At 41.6% G+C, this 22126-nt stretch overlaps 1 protein-coding gene across 4 annotated transcripts in view; it reads right to left on the bottom strand.

Moving 5' to 3' along the window:
* Positions 1-20223, bottom strand: part of CENPF (centromere protein F) — a 61391-nt gene extending 41168 nt beyond the window's left edge. For 3 of the 4 annotated variants that reach the window (XM_051820555.3, XM_051820556.3, XM_089312187.1), the window contains exons 1-7: positions 19954-20223; positions 16776-16978; positions 15257-15453; positions 10024-10145; positions 9469-9560; positions 7624-7903; positions 6277-6479 (exon numbers count right to left, since the gene is read on the bottom strand). In XM_051820555.3, coding sequence (XP_051676515.1) covers positions 6277-6479; positions 7624-7903; positions 9469-9560; positions 10024-10145; positions 15257-15453; positions 16776-16937 — 1056 coding nt within the window. In that variant the 5' untranslated portion in view covers positions 16938-16978; positions 19954-20223. The remainder of the gene's footprint in view (positions 1-6276; positions 6480-7623; positions 7904-9468; positions 9561-10023; positions 10146-15256; positions 15454-16775; positions 16979-19953) is intronic. The other variant, XM_089312188.1, reaches the window with a different exon arrangement.
* Positions 20224-22126: the final 1903 nt, after the last annotated feature.

The raw sequence follows: 22126 nt of genomic DNA, 5'->3' as shown, positions 1-22126 counted from the left end.
CCACAGCGCGCCGGCCGTGGCGGCCATTGGAGGGTGAACCAACGGCAAAGGAAGACCTTTCTCTCTCTCTCTCTCACTGTCCACTCTGCCTGTCCAAAAAAAAAAAAAAAAAAAAAATTATATATACACACACACACCTCATAAAACTGCCACTTAAACCAAAGTAATAAATAAAACCATTTCCCAGAAAGTCCTCTCATGTCATCTTGCCTCTTCCTTCATGTTTTCCCCAAGTCTGGAAATCACAAATCAGCTTTCTGAAATGATACATTAATTCATATTCTCTGTAGTTGAAAACAAATGGAATTGGGGTGGGTGCTGTGGTATATCCCTGTGCTAGCATCCCTTATGGGTAGCAGTTCAAGTCCCAGCTGCTCCACATCCAATCCAGCTCCCTGCTGGTGTGCCTGGGAAGGCCACAGCAGATGATGCAAGTATACTGCCACCCATGAGGGGGACCCAGATTTGAAAGCTCTTGGTTCCTGGCTTCAACCTGACTGCTGCAGCCGTTTGGGGAGTGAACCAGCAAATGGAGAATTTCTCCATCTCTCCCCTTCTCTCTGTAACTCTGTAACTCAAATAATAAAGTAAATTTAAAAAAGGAGTATAATCAAAAAAAAAAAAAAAAAAAAGGAGTATAATCATGTTTTAAAAATACAAATAAATAAAAATAAAATATTAGAAAATGTTTACCCACAGAGGAGCAAGGAAAAAGAGAAATGAAAAACAGAATCAGAAAACAAAAAATAAAATGGCAGATATAAGTCATGCCATATTAACAAACACATTAAAGGTCAATCAATGGTCAGACGGCGCCGCGGCTCACTAGGCTAATCCTCCACCTTGCGTCACCGGCACACCGGGTTCTAGTCCCAGTCGAGGCGCCAGATTCTGTCCTGGTTGCCCCTCTTCCAGGCCAGTTCTCTGCTGTGGCCAGGGAGTGCAGTGGAGGATGGCCCGAGTCCTTGGGCCCTGCACCCCATGGGAGACCAGGATAAGTACCTGGCTCCTGCCATCGGATCAGCGCGGTGCGCCGGCCGCAGCGCGCCAGCCGCAGCGCGCCGGCCACGGCGGCCATTGGAGGGTGAACCAACGGCAAAAGGAAGACCTTTCTCTCTGTCTCTCTCTCTCACTGTCCACTCTGTCAAAAAAAAAAAAAAAAAAAAAAAAAAAAAAAAAAAAAAAAAGTCAATGGTCTATATATACCAATTAGAAGATAGATGACAGAAAAGTGGATCTGAAAATATGACCCAACCATATGTTGCTCACATGAAACTCACTTCATAAAACAATATTGGGGGGCCAACGCTGTGGCTCACTTGGTTAATCCTCTGCCTGCAGCGCCTGCATCCCATATGAGCGCCGGGTTCTAGTCCCGGTTGTTCCTCTTCTGGTCCATCTCTCTGCTGTGGCCCAGGAGGGCAGTGGAGGATGGCCCAGGTCCTTGGGCCCTGCACCTGCATGGGAGACCAGGAGGAAGCACCTGGCTCCCGGCTTCAGATTGGCACAGCGCCCGGCCATAACGGCCATTTGGGGGATGAACCAACAGAAAAAGGAAGACCTTTCTCTCTGTTTCTCCCTCTCACTGGCTAACTCTGCCTGTCAAATAAAAAAAAAATATTGGGGGGCTAGCTCTGTGGCATAGCAGGTAAACCCACTGCCTGTAGTGCCGGCATCCCAGATGGGCACCAGTTCTATTCCTGGCTGTTCCACTTCCAATTCAGCTCTCTGCTATGGCCTAGGAAAGCAGTAGAAGACAGCCCAAGTAGTTGGGCCCCTGCACCTACATGGGAGACCCAGAAGCAGCTCCTGGCTCCTGGCTTCGGTTTGGCACAGCTTCAGCCATTGCGGCCATTTGAGGAGTGAACCAGCAGATGGAAAGCCTCTCTCTCTCTCTCTCTCTCTCTCTGCCTCTCAAGTAAATAAATCTTTAAAAAAAAATTTTGGTGGGCTGAAAATAAAAAGAAATACATCATAGAAACATTAATTAAAGTAGAACTAAAGGGGCCGGCACTGTGGCGTAGTGGGTAAAGTCACCGCCTGCAGTGCTGGCATTCCATATGGGCACCAGTTCAAGTCCCAACTACTCCACTTCCAATACAGCTTTCTGCTGTGGCCTGGGAAAGCAGTAGAAGATGGCCCAAGTGCTTGGGCCCCTGCACCCACGTGGGACACCTGGAAGAAGTTCCTGGCTCCTAAATTGGCTCAGCTCTGGCTGTTGCAGCCATTTAGGGAGTGAACCAGCAGATGTTAGACTATCTCTGCCTCTCCTTCTCTCTCAGTGCAACTCCTGACTTTCAAATAAATAAATTAATCTTTAAAAAAAAAAGTAGAACTGAAGTGATTCAATATCAAATTAGAGAGGCTTCCAAATAAAGAAAATTACCATGGACATTATATAATGATAAATGAGCCAACCATGAAGATATAGCAATCCTAAACATTTAAGTACCAACCAACAGAGCTGAATATGTGAAACAAAGAACTAAAAGGAGAAACAGACAAAACCCCAACTAAAGTTAAAGACCAACAACCCTCTGTCAAAAACATGATAAACCAAAATACTGACATGAATTCAGCATCATCATCGACCAACAGATGTAACATATTTTTCTGAGAGCCAAGACAAAACTAAAGTGAGCAGAAGAAAGTAACAAAGAACAGAAGTCAGTAACTGAAGGGACCAGCACTGTGGCACAGCAGGTTAAAGCCCTGACCTGCAGTGCTAGCATCCCATACTCCCATACGGGCACTGGTTCAAGTCCCAGCTGCTCCAATTCCAATCCCGCTCCCTTCTAGTGTGCCTAGGAAAGCAGCAGAGGATGGCCCAAGTGCTTGGGCCCCTGCACCCACGTGGGAGACCTGGAAGAAGCTCTTGGCTCCTGGTTTCAAACTGGCTCAAGCTCTGGCTGCTGTGGCCATTTAGGGAGTAAATCAGCAGATGGAAGACTCTCTGCCTCTGCCTCTCTATAACTCTGCCTTTCAAATAAATAAATAAACCCTTAAGGAAAAAAAAAGTACTGAAAACAGAAAAATAACAAGAGAAAAATTAACTAAAGGACTGATTCTTTTTAGAAAGATCATTAAAGATCAACAAAACTGAGAGAGAAGACAAAAATTACCAATACTAGAAATAGAGATATCACTACAAATATCAAAACACAAAGGGAATATAACTTTATACACATATACACATGACAACTTAGATAACAAACAATTCCAATTCCCCCAATATGAAACATAGAATTTTAATAGCTCTGTAACTATTAAAGAAATTGAATTTATAATTTTAAAACTCCCCAAAAAAAAAAAAAATCTCTAGGCCCAGGTGATTTCACTAGATTCCCACAAAATATATAAAGAAGAAAAACACCAGAAGTGCAGTCTCTTTCACAAAACTGAAGAGGAAATATTTCCTAATTCTTCTGTGAGACAGTTTTACCCTCATGTAAATGTCAAATGTGGTAAAAGAAAGATCAATGTCCTTCATAAATACAGACACAAAAATCCTAAGTTATTAGCAAATAAAGTTCATAAATTATACATCATAACCAAATATGGTTTATCCCAAGAATGTGTCATTCAAGTACTTGTAAAACAATCAGTGTAATCCAACACATTAACAAGCTATAATTTCATATAACTGCATAATATATAAATATCTTAAAATAAATTTTTTAATTTAAAAAAAGGAAAATAAGAACCCACCCCCAGACAGTATTTTGGCAGGGTGGACTAAGGTGCTACTTGTGATGCCATCATCCTATATCGAAGCACCAGCTGAGTCTCAACTACTTCACTTCCAGTCCAGCTCCCTGCTAATGTAGCTGGGAGGCAGCAGCAGATGACTCAAGTGTTTGGGTCCCTGACAACCACAGGAGAAACCAGGATGGAGCTCCCAGCTGCTGGCTTCCACCAGCTCCAGCCCTAGCCTTTGGGATCATTTCAGAAGTGAACTAGAGAACAGAAGATCCATCTCTCTCCCTCTCTCTCTCCCTAACCCTATCTTCACATCTCCCCCCACGCAGCCCCAGCCTTTCAAATAAGTGAGTACCTCTAAAGTATTTTTTTTTATTTTATTTTTTGACAGGCAGAGTGGACAGTGAGAGAGAGAGACAGAGAGAAAGGTCTTCCTTTACCGGTGGTTCACCCTCCAATGGCCGCCGTGGCTGGCGCGCTGCGGCTGGCGCACCACGCTGATCCGAAGCAGTACCTCTAAAGTATTTTAAAAAGAACCTGCCCCCAGGAAACAAACAGGAGTACAGGTCTACTATAGTGGTTTTTACCAATAATATCAGAAATATCCAGAGAGTTTATAAAAAGTAAATTGCTGGAGCCAACACTGTGGTGTGGCATGTAAAGCCACCCCTGCAAGCAGACATCCCTTATGAGTACCAGTTTGAGTCCTGGCTGCTCCACTTCCAATCCAGCTCTCTGCTAAAGTGCCTGGGAAAGAGCAGAGGGTGGCCCAAGTCTTTGGGATCCTGGACCTATGTAGGAAACCTGGAGGAAACTCCTGGCTCCTGGCTTGGGACCAGCCCAGTCTTGGCTACTATAGCCATTTGGGCCATGGACCAACAGAGGAAGATCTTTTTCTCTCTCTCTGAACCTGTCTCTGTAACTCTTCCCTTCAAAATACATAAATCTTAAATTAAAAAAAAAAAAAAAGAAATTGCTAAGGTTAACCTCAGACATGGAACAAAGAGGATTTCATTTTAATTTATTTATAAAGTTGGAGTTACAGAGAGATCTTCCATCTGTAGGTTCACTCCCCAGACAGCCACAATAGTCATGCTGGGTCAGGCTGACGCCAGAAGCCAGGAGCTTCTTCCAGGTCTCTTATGTGGGTACAGGGGCCCAAGCACTTAGACCATCTTCTGCTGCTTTCCCAGGGAGCTGTAATGGAAGTGGAGCAGCCAGGACACAAACTGTCGCTCGTATGGGATGCCGGCATTGCAGGTGGCTTTACCCGGTACACCACAACGTCAGCCTCAGAGGATTCATTTTTGCAAAGTTCTCCATCATTCTCACAGCAAACCCAATGTGTGAACGAAAAGGCTACAACATAATGATAATAAAAGGGTGTCATAGGGAGGATGGCAGAACATCTCACTGCATAGGAGATGAGGGGAGGCGCTCACAAGGAGAAGCATTCCAAGCTGAGGTAAACCTAAGCAAAACACTAAATTCAGGAGACACTGAATCAGTCTTAGAGAAGAACCCATTTCTTCTACCATATGTTACTACATACTGTACTACCTATGTTACTTATTTACATTTTATTACTTCTGCCTCTCCCTATGAAGATGAAGCTCCTGGAGCCAGCGCTGTGGCATAGCGGTAAAGCCACCGCTTGCAATGCCAGCATCCCACATGGGCCCCAGTTCATATCCTGGCTGCTCCATTTCTGATCCAGCTCTCTGCTATGGCCTGGGAAAGCAGTAGAAGATGGCCCAAGTCCTTGGGCCCCTACACCTGCATGGGAATCCCAGAAGAAGCTCCTGGCTCCTGGCTTCAGATCAGCGCAGCTCCAGCAATTGCAGTCAATTGGGGAGTGAACTAGCAGATGGAAGACCTTGCACTCACTTGCTCGCTCTCTCTCTCTGCCTCTCCTCCTCCTCTGATTTTCAAATAAATAAATAAATCTTAAAAAAAAAAAATGAAGCTCCAGAGACCAATGGTTTTCATCTATTTCTCACTGCTATGTGCCCAAGTCTAGAAGTATCTGACATGACAGCAAGCACCCAAAAAATACTGTGAAAAGAGTCAGTGACTAAATGAATAAAAAGAGGAGGGGCTTATGGGAGAGGGGGGTTTGAAGAGGGAGGTTGAGGCCAAAGCAACAAGAACAGAAAGAAGCTGGGCCTTCACTGGAGCCATATAAGGATTCAATGTCAGGAGCACATACAATGGATGCATAGAGATCACTTAAATCTTACCATGTCCTGAACTGTTAAAGCTCCATTATTTTTAGTGCCTATTCTACATATGACACACTGAGCCATGTACTATAGATATATAATCTTTAGTCTCCACTACCAGTGAAACATAAAAGAGATCAATGTTTTGCCCAAAGTCACTCAGCTAGGAATGTGTACAGCCAGCAATGATCCCAGTCATGCCCAACTCTATAACTAGTTCAACTGTTTAAACACTGCCTAAAATATATTAGCAAAGATCATTACTAGTCTTTATTTTACAGATGTACGTACAAAATACCTTTTCAAAACTTCATATGAAAACATGGAAATCTCTAATTCAAGAGAAATAAAGTACCTTGGCTGCTGCTTGGTCATATTGTGTTGTTGTTCTCATGAGTTCATCCCTATTTTTGTTCAAAACTTTCTCTTTTTCCATTAATTCAACTTTTGTTTTATCCAGTTGAAGTTGCAGCTCTTGAAATTTATTCACTTGGCCTTTTATTTCTTTTTCTTGTCCTTGCAAACGTAGTTCCAACTCATTAATCTTGTTTCTTAGCTCTTAAACCACAAACAGAAACCACACTCCAATTCATATATATTTCACAGGATATTCAGAATTTTACTTATTTTACTCTACTCTGAAATCTTTGATTAGACAAATATAAACAATTTACATTAAATGAAAAAGCTACTACAATTGGATTTAATTTCAATTATTTGTTTCCATTGTCATTTGTATTCAAGTTTTCTACAGAAAAGAGATTAATTTTTCTTATGTTGTCACAGAAACACGGAGATTAAACACTTCTCTAAAATCACAAACACTATCTGTTGTGACTGCAAAAAGTACATCACATGTAAAACCTTTTGTTAAGATTATCACTTGGTTTTATACGCTGTCAAGCTATTTGTTTTGTGTCCAAAGCAACAGAAATATCACTAAGCAATAAAAAGTTCACCCTTCTAGTATTCCCCTGTAGCTCTACCTCCAGTTTAGATCAAGACAATGTCAATCTTCCATATATTGCCAAAATTAACAAACACTTTTTTTTCCCTACATACACACACTATTGGTTCCAATGGCACTGGCAGTGTGACAGCTCTCTCACGAGTGAACACTGATGACAACTTTCAATATATCACAGCACTGGAAATTTTCATATTCCATAGAGTAGATTCCAAAACACCACCTGGTACCCTTGGCTGTCAGCTGCAGCAGGGCACAGCAGCCAAGGTTACAGGTTTACTCCCACATGGACAACCTGGCAATGCAGAGCAAAGCTATTCTACAGACACAAGAACAAGATACACCTCTGGCCAAAGCTGGTCAGGACACAGGCTTATTCCACAGGCTTCAAAAATAGCCAGATAAGAATGGAAAACACAGACCAAAATCAACCAACTCATCCTGCTTCTGCAAAGATATGTCAAAGTCCCTCAGCCTACTTTTAAAGGCTTCAGGACAACTTTTCAACTCAAATAAAAGTACATTCCAAAAATATGATGTCTTCTATCATTATCAAGAAGACAGTATTTATTTCACCAGTCTGGGTTGTTGACCATGGCTGTGTCTAATAAAAACACATAAGTACTTTCTAGATCAAACACATCTGGATGTACTTCTGAAATTATCTCAAGAAAATCTAATTCAACTCAAAAATTAATTAATTAATTAATTAAATTAATTCAACTCAAAAATTACCTTGATTTTGGACTTTTAGTTGATCCAAAAGGTGGGAACTGTTAGAATTATCACAGAAACTGCTATTAGCATCTCTTTTCCCTCTTTGCAAAGCTGATCTACTTGGAGTCACCTCCTGGTCCCCAAAAATGAAATCTCTCCTAACTGGAGTGTTTTGAGAATTGGATGAAAGCCGACTTGGGGTCCGTTCCTGCTGCCAGGAGAACACTGATGACGAAGCCTGGTGTCGAGCAATGTCTCGGTGATTCATGGTAGTTTGGGGAATAGCCTGGTTGGTATTCTGTGAAAATAGAAAATTCTTCAGAGCCCTTTGGAAATCTCAATATTCAAGTTTTTTAATTTTAAAATGGAACATAATGTCATAATACTAAAAAGTTAACTCTTGCACTGAATATCAAGAACATTCATCAAGTCAAGGCAATTATTAAGTCCCAATATCCTGTGACGGCATTTTCTAATGGTCAGACTTCATAGCACCAAAGAGGTAAGCCAATAGCATCTGCGGTCCACCTTTTTTCTAAATGGGCTATCTTGGGGCAGGTGTTTAGCACAGCAAGTTAAACCACCACTTGAGATACCTGTATCCTATATCAAAGTTCTTGGGTTTGAGTCCCAGCTCTACTTTCCATTTCAGTTTCCCTTTAATGCATACCCTGGGAGCAAGAAGATGGCAGCAAAGTACTTGGTTCTCTTCCACCCCCATGGGAGACCTGGATTGAGTTCTAGGCTCCTGGTTTCAGTCTGGCCTAGGCCTGAATGTTATGGGCATTTGGGAATGAAAAAGATAAAAGATTTGTATTCCTGCTTTCTGAGTAAAATCAATAAAAATATTTTTTAAATTTTTAAATAAAAATGGATATCGTAGTATTTAGTCCATACCCCTCTACTAAATGTATATATCCACCAAGATTATAAATTCAAAATTGGCTTTCCTTTGTCTTTACTTGGCCACCTCTATGCACAAAGATAATCAAAATTAAGTACTGGCCTAAAGAACTCTGTCAAAACTCAGTTTCCACCATAATCTCACTTTCTACCCAAAAACAATGTCTCACATGTTTGTGGGTTATCCACTGTGATGAATTGTTTCTTCTGTTCTTGCTTCTGCCTTGATTCTTACAAATCTAAGACATTATAGAGGCTGCATTAAATTTTTTTTTTTTTTTTTTTTTTTTTACAGGCAGAGTTAGAGAGAGAGAGAAAGGTCTTCCTTCCCTTGGTTCACCCCCCAAAATGGCCGCTATGGCTGGTGCGCTGTGATGATCTGAAGCCAGGAGCCAGGTGCTTCCTCCTGGTCTCCCATGCGGGTGCAGGGCCCAAGCACTTGGGCCATCCTCCACTGCCTTCCCAGGCCACAGCAGAGAGCTGGACTGGAAGGGGAGCAACCAGGACAGAACCGGTGCCCCAACAGGGACTAGAACCCAGGGTGCTGGTGCCACAGGCAGAGGATTAGCCTAGTGAGCCACGGTGCCGGCCTGCATTAAATGTTTTATAACTCTTTTCTTGCCATAGGAAGAATGGGAGACCCAGAAGAAGCTCCTGGCTCCTGTTTTTGGATTTGCACAGCTCCTGCCGTTGTGGCCAATTGGGGAGTGAACCAGCAGATGAAAGACCTCTCTCTTTCTCTCTCTGCCTCCTTCTCTCTCTGTGTAGCTCTTTCAAATAATATATAAATCTTTAAAAAAAAATAAAAATTAATCATTACCAATAAACCAGGCTCCCTTTCTCAGTGCAAGAAAAATACATAAGCTCTTTGTGAAACAGAATTTTCCTAACCATGTTCTATCCTATATCAAAGTCCTTCACTAACTTCACACTCTATTATAGAACACATAATTAACTTACTTTAGCTTGCAAGGCTTTAACTTCTGCTTCTAATCTTTTTCGTTCTTCAACTTCTCTATTATATTTTTCTTTTAGATCCTCATACTTGGAACCTAAACACATTGAAATACAGTTTTATTTCAATCATTAATTTCATGAAGGAATTTATAGATCAACAATAACTATGATAGTCTAGAAATGAGTATCTCAGTACACACTAAGCAGAAAAAACATTTTGGTTGAGGTAACAGATCAAAAAAACACTGATAAAATTAGTCAAATACTTACAAATACTTAGAAAGGTGGGTGTTTTGAAAACTCTGATGTTGAATTTCTCTTAAAACATACCACACAGAAGGATAAAGTAAAAAATTTAAAGGTTTCACCCAGTGGCTCAACAAAATTCAACAGATACACAAATGGATATTCAACAGATATACAAATGGATATATAATAAATGAAGTTTTTAAACATATAAATTAAGGTTAAATTCAAAGCTGAGCTCAGTTTTTTCTTTCACAGCATTAAAATCCCCATTAAAGAACTGTTTATACTAAGGGAAAAAAAAATCTTTACCACTATAATATTGACTTGGTGTAAGTGGTGTTGTAAAAATTTTTTGTGGTGTATTGCACAGATTCAGGGACACATCTGCAGACTGCACAGCTTGTTGGCTTCTTTCAAACTCAGATTTACACCTGTTAGAAAAGGACACAAGAGGCCAACAAATCAGTTAGAGCAAAGGCTACAAAACACCAATGCCATAAACTCAAAAATAATAATAAACCCCCAAAGCAAACTATATTCTAAGAATTCTTAACCATTTCATTTGCCCAAAAGACATTTAATAAGACCTGTGTGCCAGTCATACATGCAGTCAGTCCCCTGTCTTCAAAGGAACTCAGTCTAGTTAGAAAAACAGAGATACAAATCAATATTTAAAATCTTATAATGGCTATAATGAAGGTTTGTAATAACCACCATAACACCAGAGTTGCAGGGCTAGGAATATACCCAAGAAAATGTTCAATCTAATCCAAAGAAAGACACAGGAATATAAATGATCCTAAGAGTTCAGAAACACAGGAGAAAAGTGATGTCAACAGGACTTCAAAACATGAGAACACATAACACATATTTAATCATTTCAAAAACATACTTAATATGCAGATCATGAACTGTATGACATTAATATATAAAAATTAATGTAGAACATCTAGAAGAGATACAGTTGGAAATAGTTACAAGAAATGAGATCATAATATATATTATACACACACACACACACACACACAGAATATCTCTAACACTCTAGTAACTTTGGAACACCTTTTAGAATGAAACAAACCACATTAAAAGGCTCGGGGCTGGCACTGTGGTATCATAGCAGGTCAAGCCATCATCTGCAGTGCTGGCATCCCATATGGACGCCGGTTTGAGACCCGGTTGCTCCACTTCCGATTCAGCTCTCTGCTATGGCCTGGGAAAGCAGAAGATGGCCCAAGTGTTTGGGCCCCTGCACCCTCGTGGGAGACCTGGAAGAAGCTCCTGGTTCCGGATCCACACAGCTCCAGCCACTGCGGTCATCTGAGGAGTGAACCAGTGGATGAAAGACCTCTTTCTCTCTCTCTGCCTCTCCTTCTCTCTCTGTGTAACTCTGACTTTCAAATAAATAAATAAATCTTGATTTAAAAAAAAAAAAAAAAAAAAAAAAGAGAGGCCAGAGCTGTGGCGTAGAGGGTAAATCCACCACCTGCAGTGCCGGCATCCCATATGGACGCTGATTTGAGACTCAGCTGCTCCACTTCTAATCCAGCTCTCTGCTACGGCCTGGGAAAGAAGTGAAAGAAGATGCTTGAGCCCCTGCACCCACGTGGGAGTCACAGAAGAAGCTCCTGTCCTGGCTCCTGGCTTGGGATCGGCACAGCTCCGGCCACTGTGGCCAATTGGGAAGTCAACAGCGGATGGAAGACCTCTCTCTCTCTCTCTCCTCTCTCCTCTCTCTGTGTAACTCTGACTTTCCAGTAAATAAATAAATCTTTAACAAAAAGAAGGCTCAATTCTTGCAAGTCTCTAATGTCTTTAATTTTAGCTCAACAGAAGAAATTAAATAAACACCCTATTAGAAAAGCTGATGGCATGCATCCATCTCTGCCACAGACACGTTACTCAAAGTAGGGAGTGAAGAAAGTTAACTCAGTGCCCTTCATTCTACCCAGCTCCAAATTCAATCTGGGAAGCATGAGCTGAAAAAAATGAATATTCAGCAAACCACATCAACACATTCAAGCCTACAGTAGGTAATAACACTGTCCAATCAGAATGTTCTATTACTATTAAAAGTGAAATAAACCAGTAAAATTTTTTATTTTACTTGCTATTTTCAAGATATTACCATTTTAATTAAATAACACTTACTAATCAATACAAAAATCAATCTTCAGAATCTGGTTTGTCTTATATACTTAATGGCACATCTCAATTTGCACCATCCGTCACATTTCAAGTGGCCAATAACAACATTTAGCCAGTGGCTACCATATTGGATAGTGTTGGTCTAGACAACCAAAGATGTAAAAAAGTTGGTGATGGGGCTGGCGCTGTGGTATGGCAGGTAAAGCTGCTGCCTACAGTGCTGGCATCCCATATAGGCACCGGTTTAAGTCCCAGCTGCTCCACTTTCAACCAGCTCTATGGCCTGGGAAGGCAGGAGAGGATGGCCCAAGTGCTTGGGTCCCTGAACCCATGTGGGAGACCTGGAAGAAGCTCCTAGCTCCTGGCTTTGGATCAGCCTAGCTCCGGTCATTGTGGTCATTGGGGAGTGAACCTTGCTTTCTCTCTGCCTCTCTATAACTCTACCTTTCAAATAAATAAATAAATCTTTAAAATAAAAATAAATGCTGGTGTTTCTAGAAATGAATTTTGAAAAACTTTGCAAAACCAAGTATTCTTCCTCAAACTCAAGTCTTATCTCTTTTTCTCTATATTTTTATTAAATAAGTTATTTATTTTAAACATTAAACATATCCTGCTACTATTTTTACAGATCTTGCTTTTTCTTCTCCTTAGGAAAAAAAATGACAATAATGCTAACATTTAACAGTTGCTACATGTCCCCAGTACTTTGTAGATATTACTACTGAATGGCACTCAACAATGAAATACAGGAATATACACAAAAATACCCTTTTCCTAAAATGTCAAAATTTCTGCCTCCATTATTGAAACCAGTATTTCTAAAACCTGTACACAAGAATGTACTTTCCAAAGAAATAATTATCCTAGCATAGTAGAGTAAGAGGTAGGGAGCATCCCACTTCCCTAGCACCTAATGTCTATCTTTTATCCATTCAACAACTACCTGAAAGCCTACAATTGTCAGGTGCTATGGATACAGTAATGAATAAGACAAAATTCTTTTCAAGGAATTTGGATAGTAAACAACAAATAAAATAAAAAACTCAATAAAATAGAATTATCTCTAACATGTAACTTATAGACAGCCACCTTTCTACGTGGAAACAAAATGATAAAAAGATTTTTACGTTTGCACAGGAAGACAAATAAGAGTCATTTTTAAATACTTTAACTTTTTTTTTAAAGATTTATTTTATTTATTTGAAAGACAGAGTTACTTCTGAGGTAGAGACAGAGAGAGAGGTCTTGTATCTACTGATTCACTCCCTAAATGGCCGCAACAGCCAGAGCTGAGCAGATCAAAGCCAGGAGCTTCCTCTGGGTCCCTAACATGGGTGCAGAGACCCAAGCGCGTGGGCCATCTTCTACTGCTTTCCCAGGCTGTAGCAGAGAGCTGGATCGGAAGAGGAGCAGCCAGGACTAGAAACAGCACCCATATGGGATGCTGGTACCACAGGCAGAGGATTAACCTACTGTGCCACAGTGCCAGCCCCTAAATAAATTTCAAAAACAGTTTGGATATGTAGGTAGAATTAAGATTTTATAACTATTCTGGGGGGAAACTTCAAAAATTAAAGAGAATTTTCAAATTTCAAAGAGAAAATTAGTAACTTCAAGTTGAGGACGTCAGACATTTACAGTGCAGGAACCTGAGCCCACAGTGGAAGAAACTTAACTAAAAGATCCATGTTACAAGTCATCTTTCAGAAGGCACCCTCTGATTGGATGCACTGAGAAAAGCACATCATGACTTCTACAGTTTTTTACCAAAAATATGTAACCCCAACCCGACCAGTGGCTCTCAACCACAGCACTTTTGCCCTCTAGGCAATGCCTGGAGACATTTTTGATGTCATGACTTAGGGATGGAATAGATGCTGCTGGCATCCAGCAGTTACAAGCCAGGAATACTGTTTAAGTATCCTCCCATGCACAAGTCGGCCCAGTGCAAAACATTAATGAGGCTTTTGAGAAATCAGGATCTAATCAGAATGAAAAGCCATCAGTCAAATCCAAATTGTGGGCATTCTACAAAAAAACTGACCAGCAGGTCTTCAAAAATACCAAAACCACAAGACAAAGAACCACTACAGCTTAGAAGAGACTAACAAAACATTCATTAAATACAGTTTGAAATCCTCGATCAGATCCCAAAACAAAAAAAAAAAGAACATTATTGGTAAAAACAGTGAAATTCTAAAAAAAAGTCTATAATTTAGTCAATAATAATGAATCAACATTATTTCTTGGTTTAATAATTGTACTTTAAGATGTTAATAATTAGAATTTAGGTGAAGAATATTCAAGAACTCTATGCTTGCAACTTTTCTGTAAGTCAGAAGTTATTTCAAAATAGTGTTTTCTTAAATTTGTGAGTATGCATTTTTGGACACAACAATGGAGCGATCTGCTGAAGTACTTTTAGCTGTCATCACTCCTTGTTATCTTAACAAAGCTCCACCATTAGAACAAGATATGATTTAGAAAATAGCAGTGTTTAGGTCCCATTAAATTTATCTTAATTAACCTTTTTAAATGGTTGGGGGCTCTTCTAATTGGAAAGTAGTAATAAGAAACTTCATTGCTTAAATATGGCAACAGGCAAATTGATTTCATAATGCTTAAAATAGAAGATGGGGCTCTTACACAAGGATCTCAGCAAGAACCTCCTCTTGAATTCACTGTTCTCCTTTTCTAGCTCAGATTCCATGGACCACTACTTACTTCAAACTCTCTCTTCCCAAAGTTCTCAATTATTCCTGTACTCTATCTATCCTATGATCTTGGTGAAAAGCAACACTAAATCAACTCATTTGTTCACTTGCTCAGCATTTTACTTTACAGATGCTAAAGGAGGGGCAGGGGAGGGGAGGGAGATATCACACAACCCTACAGATTGGTCTGCTGTAAATTCCTTGCCTCCAACCTCAGCTGGGCCCATTTTGCTCCTCAATCCTTTACTAATTCCCTGGCTCTCCCTCTCATTTTCTACAAAAGCTTTGCTACTCAGGGAAAACTGGAGCCATCAGTATATACCACGTTTTCACTTCCTTCCATCTTTTCAGTAACCGCTGTTTATAGTTTTGTTATTATTTATTATTGGATCACTCAGTAACTAACATAGTGTCTGGAACATGGAACAGCTTAACACACACATATTGAATGAATAAATAAATGAATAAGCAAGTAACCAGTTGATGAATTTATATGAGATTGAGCCATGGACTAATATAACTGAATCACTGTTTATTCCAACAGTCAGGGGACATGAGAAAGACAAAAAAAAATTGCAACGTACAATAATCATATGGGTAAAGAAAAAGATAAACATATCTGATGAAAACTTATGAGTACCAACAACATCCATATTAATACCATTCTCCAAAATTACCTTTTAAGTTCCTGTTCCAGTTTTTCTATTTGTTTTTTGCTTGAATTCAGTTGTCCTTCTTGGAAATTTACTTGTGATTCCTTGACTTGAAGGTCATGAGAAATCTTCTGCTTAGTTTTCTCCAGGTTTTCACATATTTCTATCAACCTTTGATTTTCCCTTTTCAGGTTTGTGCCCTCAGTTTTTTCATTCTCAACCTAATGGAAATCATTCAGAAGGAAATAGGTCCTGATTCTGTGAACTTACCAGTATTATTTGCAAATCTGACTCTAATACTAACTACTAATTTTCTGAAATATAGTTGAAATAAACCAGATGTCAATGTTAGGTGACCACACTTAAATTCTTTTGATGGAAAGGCTCCACAAAGTCATGCATTACATTGTCTTTAGACAGGGCTCTACATACCCATCTCAGAAAAGAATTTAATATCATTTCAAGAATGAAAGGGGCCAGCGCTATGGCGCAGCAGGTTACGCCCTGGCCTGAAGCGCCAGCATCTCATATGGGCGCCGGTTCTAGTCCCGGCTGCTCCTCTTCCGATTCAGCTCTCTGCTATGGCCTGGGAAAACAGTAGAAGATGGCCCAAGTCCTTGGGCCCCTACACCCACATGGAAGACCCAGAAGAAGCTCCTGGCCCAGCCCTAACTGTTGGGGCCATTTGTGGAGTACACCAAAAGATGGAAGATCTCTCTCTTCCTTTGAAATAAATAAAAATAAATAAAAAGGCCAATGCAGACCCTAGGAGGTAGTAGTGATGGCTCAAGGATTAGGGTTCCTGCCATCCAGGTAAGAGACCTGGATTGAGTTCCCAGTTCCTGGCTTTAGGCCCAGCCATGGCAAGCATTTAGGGAGTAAACCAACAGATGGGAGCATTCTGTCTCTCCCTCCTTCTACCTCTTTACCTTTCAAATAAAAATGTTTAAGTAAATAAATTAACTCTATAAACCTCACTTAGCAATTTATTTACAAGTTTGGTTGCTACAGCTAGCTATTCTAAAGAAAAAGATAATCCTCCCATACACAAAGTCATTTTAGAAGCACACTGTATCACTACTTTGTTGGCTAATACAGAGGCAAGAAAGTAATGCCTTTTAGATTTTCATGTACTAGCCCCAAAGAGAAGAGTTTGGGAATACCAAGGCAGTGAGCCTCCTCTCAGAAAGTGGTGTCCATTTGAACTGCAAAATGCAGTCCCCAGATTTGGAGCCCAAGACATTGGGCCTTGACCCTGAACAAAAAGCCATTGCTAATTAATGGTTCCAAATGGAACTGAAATTCAGTAACCCAATGTATTAGCAAGTAGACAGAAATGAGAATTAGGAAAGAAGATGGAAACAAGTAGGCAATTAAAACAAAAATGACACAAAAGAGAGGGGAGAGTACAATCTGAAGATAGCAAGATCATTTTTCTCTAACTATAAAGACAAATAATCCAAAAATGAGTGAAGAGTGTTAAGTACAAGAGCATCAGTTATGAGTGAGCAGATGCAATCAGCAGCAAATATTTCCACAGTACCTTCTGTTTTTGCTTCTGCAGTGCAGCCTCCAGAGTTTCAAGCTGAAACTGCCTTTGCTGTTTCTCTTTCTTCAGTTTGTCCAACTGTCCTTCAAGCTCTTGAATTTTCTGAAGAGCTCTTGTAGGTAGGCCTTCCTTCCATTCTTCCAAAGCCCAGCTCATTTTATTGTCTTTTCTTTATTATTTTAACATTTGTAAAGAAACTGAAAATAATAACCAGACTGTTGGTCCTACTACAATAGGAAACGTAAAGTCTCACAGACTAATGAATGAGTTAACCTAACCATTGCTAAAAACCAAGTTTCAAAATATCATTTCTTTTTTTTGTTTGTTTAAAGATTTATTTATTTACTTGAAATGCAGAGTTACAGAGAGAGAGAGAGGTCTTCCATCTACTGGTTCACTCCCTAGATGACTGCAACAGCTGGAGTTGCACCAATCTGCAGCCACGAGCTTCTTCCGGGTCTCCCACTCAGGTGCAGGGGTCCAAGGACTTTGGCCATCTTCTACTGCTTTCCCAAGCCATAGCAGAAAGTTGGATCGGAAGTGGAGCAGCTTGGACTCAATCAGCACCCATATGCGATGCTGGCACTGCAGGCGGCAGCTTTACTCGCTATGCCACAGCGCTGGCCCCAAAAATATTACATTTCAAGAAAATAAAGTGGAATAGGTACTTTAGGGTTAAGTCACTGGGAGTACCAGTTCAAGTCATGGCTCTTCAGCTTCCAATCCAGCATCCTGCTAATGCATCCTAGGGTACACCAAATGATGGCTCAAGTGTTTGGGTATCTGTTACCCAAGTGGGAAACCCTCGTGAAGTTCCTGGCTGCTGGTTTCAGCCTGATCCAGTCCTAGCTGTTGAAGGCCTTTGAGGAATGAACCAGAGGATGGAAGTGCTCTCTCTCTCTTGCTATCTTTTTCAGGCTTTCAAGTAGATGAAAATAAAACAAACATTTTTCTTAAAAAAAGAGAGAGACATGTTTCTATCTTCTCTATCCTCTGAAAGGTAACTACCAGTAACTCTAATCATGAAGAATGTAATATACTTATTTGATTTCCCCTGTGGTTTTTTTTTTCCCCTCTGTTTTGGCTTCTTACAACTTTAACTACTCAAGTTTTTCTTCTTTCATTACATAAAACATGGATATTTTTGCTTTTAGCTTTTCAAGTAAAATAGGTACAGAAAACAAAAAAGATGCATGACAAGGCACTTTGCAAATCCTCTTTGTTCCAGCTTCACATCATTAATTATCATTCATATTTTGTCCCTTTCCCCCCTAAAAAATCTCCTCGGAGACTTGTGTAGGGACATCACTCCCTGCATTCCATGCCAGTTCCTCACAGCAACAAGAATCCCCATCCCCTTCCAATGAATGCATGCATGAGCAAAGAATGAAGGCCATTATTACTACCGAAATCATTCTAAACAGTGGCAAAATCAAGCCCTGGACAGACATGAAGCAGAAACAGGTAAACAGCCTTAGTGATTGAAAGGATTCAATTCCCAGCAGTCACTTAGAAGCTGTGTGACTCCACACGTTACTTATCTGCTCTGTGCCTTAACTGCTTCATTTCTAAAATACTAATAAAATATTTCCTAAAACATTTTAAATAATAGCTCCTGGTGACCTTTCTACAAGTGTTAGCAATTCTATTTGTAACTGAAAACACCTTTGGTTGTTTCAGCCTATGTTACAAGTAGCCACCTCCTTCCCAAACACATCTTAAGATAATTAAAATCAACTGCAAGTAAAGGATAACAATCATTCTTTACCTTGGCCTTTTTAACATAAATGAAAGAAAAACCATCCCTTTTTCCAATTAGTCTGACAACAAAGTTGAAAATACACGCTTTACTAAAAATAGTAAACATTTTTAAAAATAGTAAAATTTTTAAAAATTACGAGGGAGAAGCAAAGCCTTAGAAAACATAAATTAGATATGCAGCCAGTTCTTTATTGGGGAGGGGGAGCTGTTGGGGCAGTCTCAGTTATGGAAAGACACTATCTTAAACCCCACTCCTATTTAACCAAAAAATAAATAAAAAATAAAAAAAATTCCACCTCTCGACTAACAAAGGACAGGAGACCCTGTCTTAATAGCCAACATCTATTTCGCTTATTTGTTCAGGATGGGAATACAGTACCCCAGAGGCACACAGTTACACTTCCTTAAACAATTCAGCCAGACACTCAAAGCCTTTTATGAAGACGTCAGAGCACAAGTATAAAAAGAGCAACTTTTCACTGATGATAGAAATGAGGGAAATAAACTGAGGCCAGACTGGCAAGGCCAATGCTCTTCCATTCCACAGCTAGAACATACTCGTCTATTTAAAGCAATTGCCAGACCCAAGCTAAGTATGATTGAGGCAGACTTGGACTCCTTCGGGATCCGCGGAACTGGGGGGGGGGGGGGGGGGGTGTTGCTGCTGAAGAGAAGCTCTGGACATGAAGGTTCCTGCAAGGGGGATTTGAAGGGCCCGTATCTTTTCCAGAAAATGCTCTCTCTACCCAAATATGTGGACAGTCTTCACGCCCGAACCACCTAATCCCTCCAAAGTCCCCAAGGCAACTCTAGTGAGACCCACCCGCCCCACGGCTGCAGGTCTTCGTGCCCCTCTTTTATCAGAACTCAGCAGCCCCCCCCCCCCAAAAAAAAAAAAAGAAAGAAAGAAAGAAAGAAAGAAAAAACCCGTCTCCTCTTCTAGACCTGGTTCCTCGCCGAAAACCAGTCGTGTTCTGTATTTTGGGGGCCTGAACACATAGCAGAGCCTGGCACGCAGGCGCGCCCAAATACACGGGAAAGGGGCGACAAAGAAGCCAGGAGGGCAGAAATGCTCTCGTGACGACCAACGCGCACGCCGCCCGGCCCCAAAACCCAGGCTCGCCTCTCCTAGATGCCACAAAGGCCCCGACCCGGAGGAGAAAACTGCTCCCCCCGGAGCGCGAATCCGCGACCGAGCGCGGCGGGCCCCGAGCAGAGAGGCACCGAGAGCCCGGCGCGCCTCAGCCGCCGCCTCTTCTCCGGTCCTGTCAGGAGGGAGGGGTCCGGCCGCCGCACCTGCAGGGGCCGAGAGGGCGAGCCCGGGGGCGTCCCCGCCCGGTACGCGCGCACAGAAAGCCAGCGGCTCCGCTACGCCCCCAGGTCGGAGCCGGAACCCAGGCGGGACGCTCACCTTTCCACCGGGGAAGGCAAAACTGCCGCCGAAAGTCCGATTCTGCCACAGCCTCCACAGGGTAAGAGCGCAGCGTCCAGTTCAAACCGCCCGCTTCCGGTCCCGACCCCCACGCCTATTGGGTGCTGTAAGCAGCTGTGGACCAATCCGCTTCCGCGCCCTCAGAATGCCTCCTCGGATTGGTCCTTTCGGAGGGATTTGAAAAAAACGAATCCTCACTACGGGAGGAGCCTGCGCCGCGTGAAGGTGCGTTTTTGTTGTTGCGGAAAAACGGAGACCACGAGCTTCCGCAGACGCCGGAGGCCCTCAGAACCGCTATTTCCGACAAAAGCCAGGGAATGGGCGGGCTGATTAGGAGGGCGTGGCTCCTCACCTCCGGCCTGCGGCGTTTGCCGTCTGGTTTTCGCGCTCAGACTGCACCTGTGTACCTATTTGTATGTTAAATTTAGGCTGCTGATACTAAGTGCTATGCTTGCTGGCCCTGCATTCTTAGTCCAGTGTCAGTCTGTAACCACTCCTCGACACTATTATTCCCACAGTATTTACAAGTTAACGGAGGTTTGGGGCCGGCAGGCCGACGATGTTAGGCCGGCGCGTACAACGCTGGCCCGGGGTTCGAGCCCCAGCTGCTGCACTTTCCATCCAAGCTCCCTGCTAACGCTCCTGGGAAAGCAGGCAAAGATGGCCCAAGTCCTGGGGTCCCTGCTACCCACTTGGGAGACCTGGATGAAGTCCTGGCTCCTGGCTTCTGCCTGCCAGCCCTGGCCGTTGCGGCCATTTGGGGAGTGATCCAGCAGGTGAAAGATTCTCTCTCTCTCTCTCTCCTTCTCTCTCTGTAACTCTACCTTTCAAAGAAATAAATCTTTAAAAAAACAAAAAGTTAACGGAGTCACCCAGAAGCTCAGTGATTTGAAACTGATTCTAGCTCCGCTGACCATATTTTTGAAGAGCTGCAACATGTGTTAATTGGGATTCTGGGCGAGGACCTTGCGGCAGACCCAACTCTTCAGAAGAGTGTCTTAAAACCTCGATGTAACTGCTACTAGTTTTGTATGTAAGAGGAGACTTCAAAAAGTTCATGGCAGGATGGATTCAAAAGATAAGATTATTTTGCTGCAAAAAAATTTTTTTTTAATCCACATGTGGTTTTTTCATAGTATATATTTTCCGGGAACTTTTTGAAGGCACCTCCTATTTTGCGTACTTATTTTATTTTCCTATTCCACTTAAAATAAGCTGCTGAAGGCAGGAATTCTGAAGACAGCGAATTGCTAAATTAATACATCTTCGACGCTATTGTCCTCAATAGGCTCCAAATTTTCCATACTCCTCTCTTTACTGTTCATTAGACTATTTCTGTAGCATGACTGCTCCTCTCCTTTCGTTGAACTTTGGTTAATCTTTCAACGCACAATTCAAATGGCACTGTCTTCATTACACCTCTCTAATTCTCACCCACCCCTTAGAAACAGGTATTTCTTAGGTCTTTCCTCTAAATTTTTGACCTCTAATGCTCTTTCTCCCAATTTCAAAATTTCTCTAATCTCCTCTAAGCACTATCTCTTCATTCTCTTTCTCAGAGGACAACTTTACCTGATGGTTCACAGAAATATAAGACTTGTAACAGGAACATCTTCAGTTTCCTGCCACCCAAATCTGCAAACTTGGCAAAATCTATACCCATGTCTCCCATGCATTTTTCCCGTTACAACCAAGGGAAACCTATTTCTGACACTTACTAAGGCTGAATAATTGCTGTGTTCTGGGGCTTGCAAACAATAATCATTAACTGTTTCTACTCCCCTAGGTCTTCCTAGTAGCACTTAAATTGTACAAATCTTACCCTTTAAGAAAATACTTTCTTGGGGCCAGCGATGTGGCTTAGCAGGTTAAATCGCGCAGTGCCTGCATCCCATATGAGTGCTGGTTCGTGTCCCTGCTGTTCCACTACTGACCCAGCTCTCTGCTGGTGTTCCTGGACAAACAGTGGATAATGGTTCAAGTGCTTGGGTCCCTGCCATCCACATGGGAGACCTGGATGAAGTTCCTGGCTCCTGGATTTGGGCTCATCTAGCCCCTGCCATTACTACCATTTGGGGAGTGGATCAGCGCATGGAAGAGCTCTGTTTCTTCCTCTCTCTGTTACTCTGCCTTTCAAATAAGTAAATCTTTT

This window comes from Oryctolagus cuniculus, chromosome 13, assembly GCF_051225735.1.
Source record: "Oryctolagus cuniculus isolate XC-2025 breed Fujian yellow rabbit chromosome 13, ASM5122573v1, whole genome shotgun sequence".
In the NCBI taxonomy this organism is placed as follows: Eukaryota; Metazoa; Chordata; class Mammalia; order Lagomorpha; family Leporidae; genus Oryctolagus; species Oryctolagus cuniculus.
Note: the sequence above shows the minus strand (reverse complement) of the source record. Positions and strands in the feature narration are given on the sequence as shown.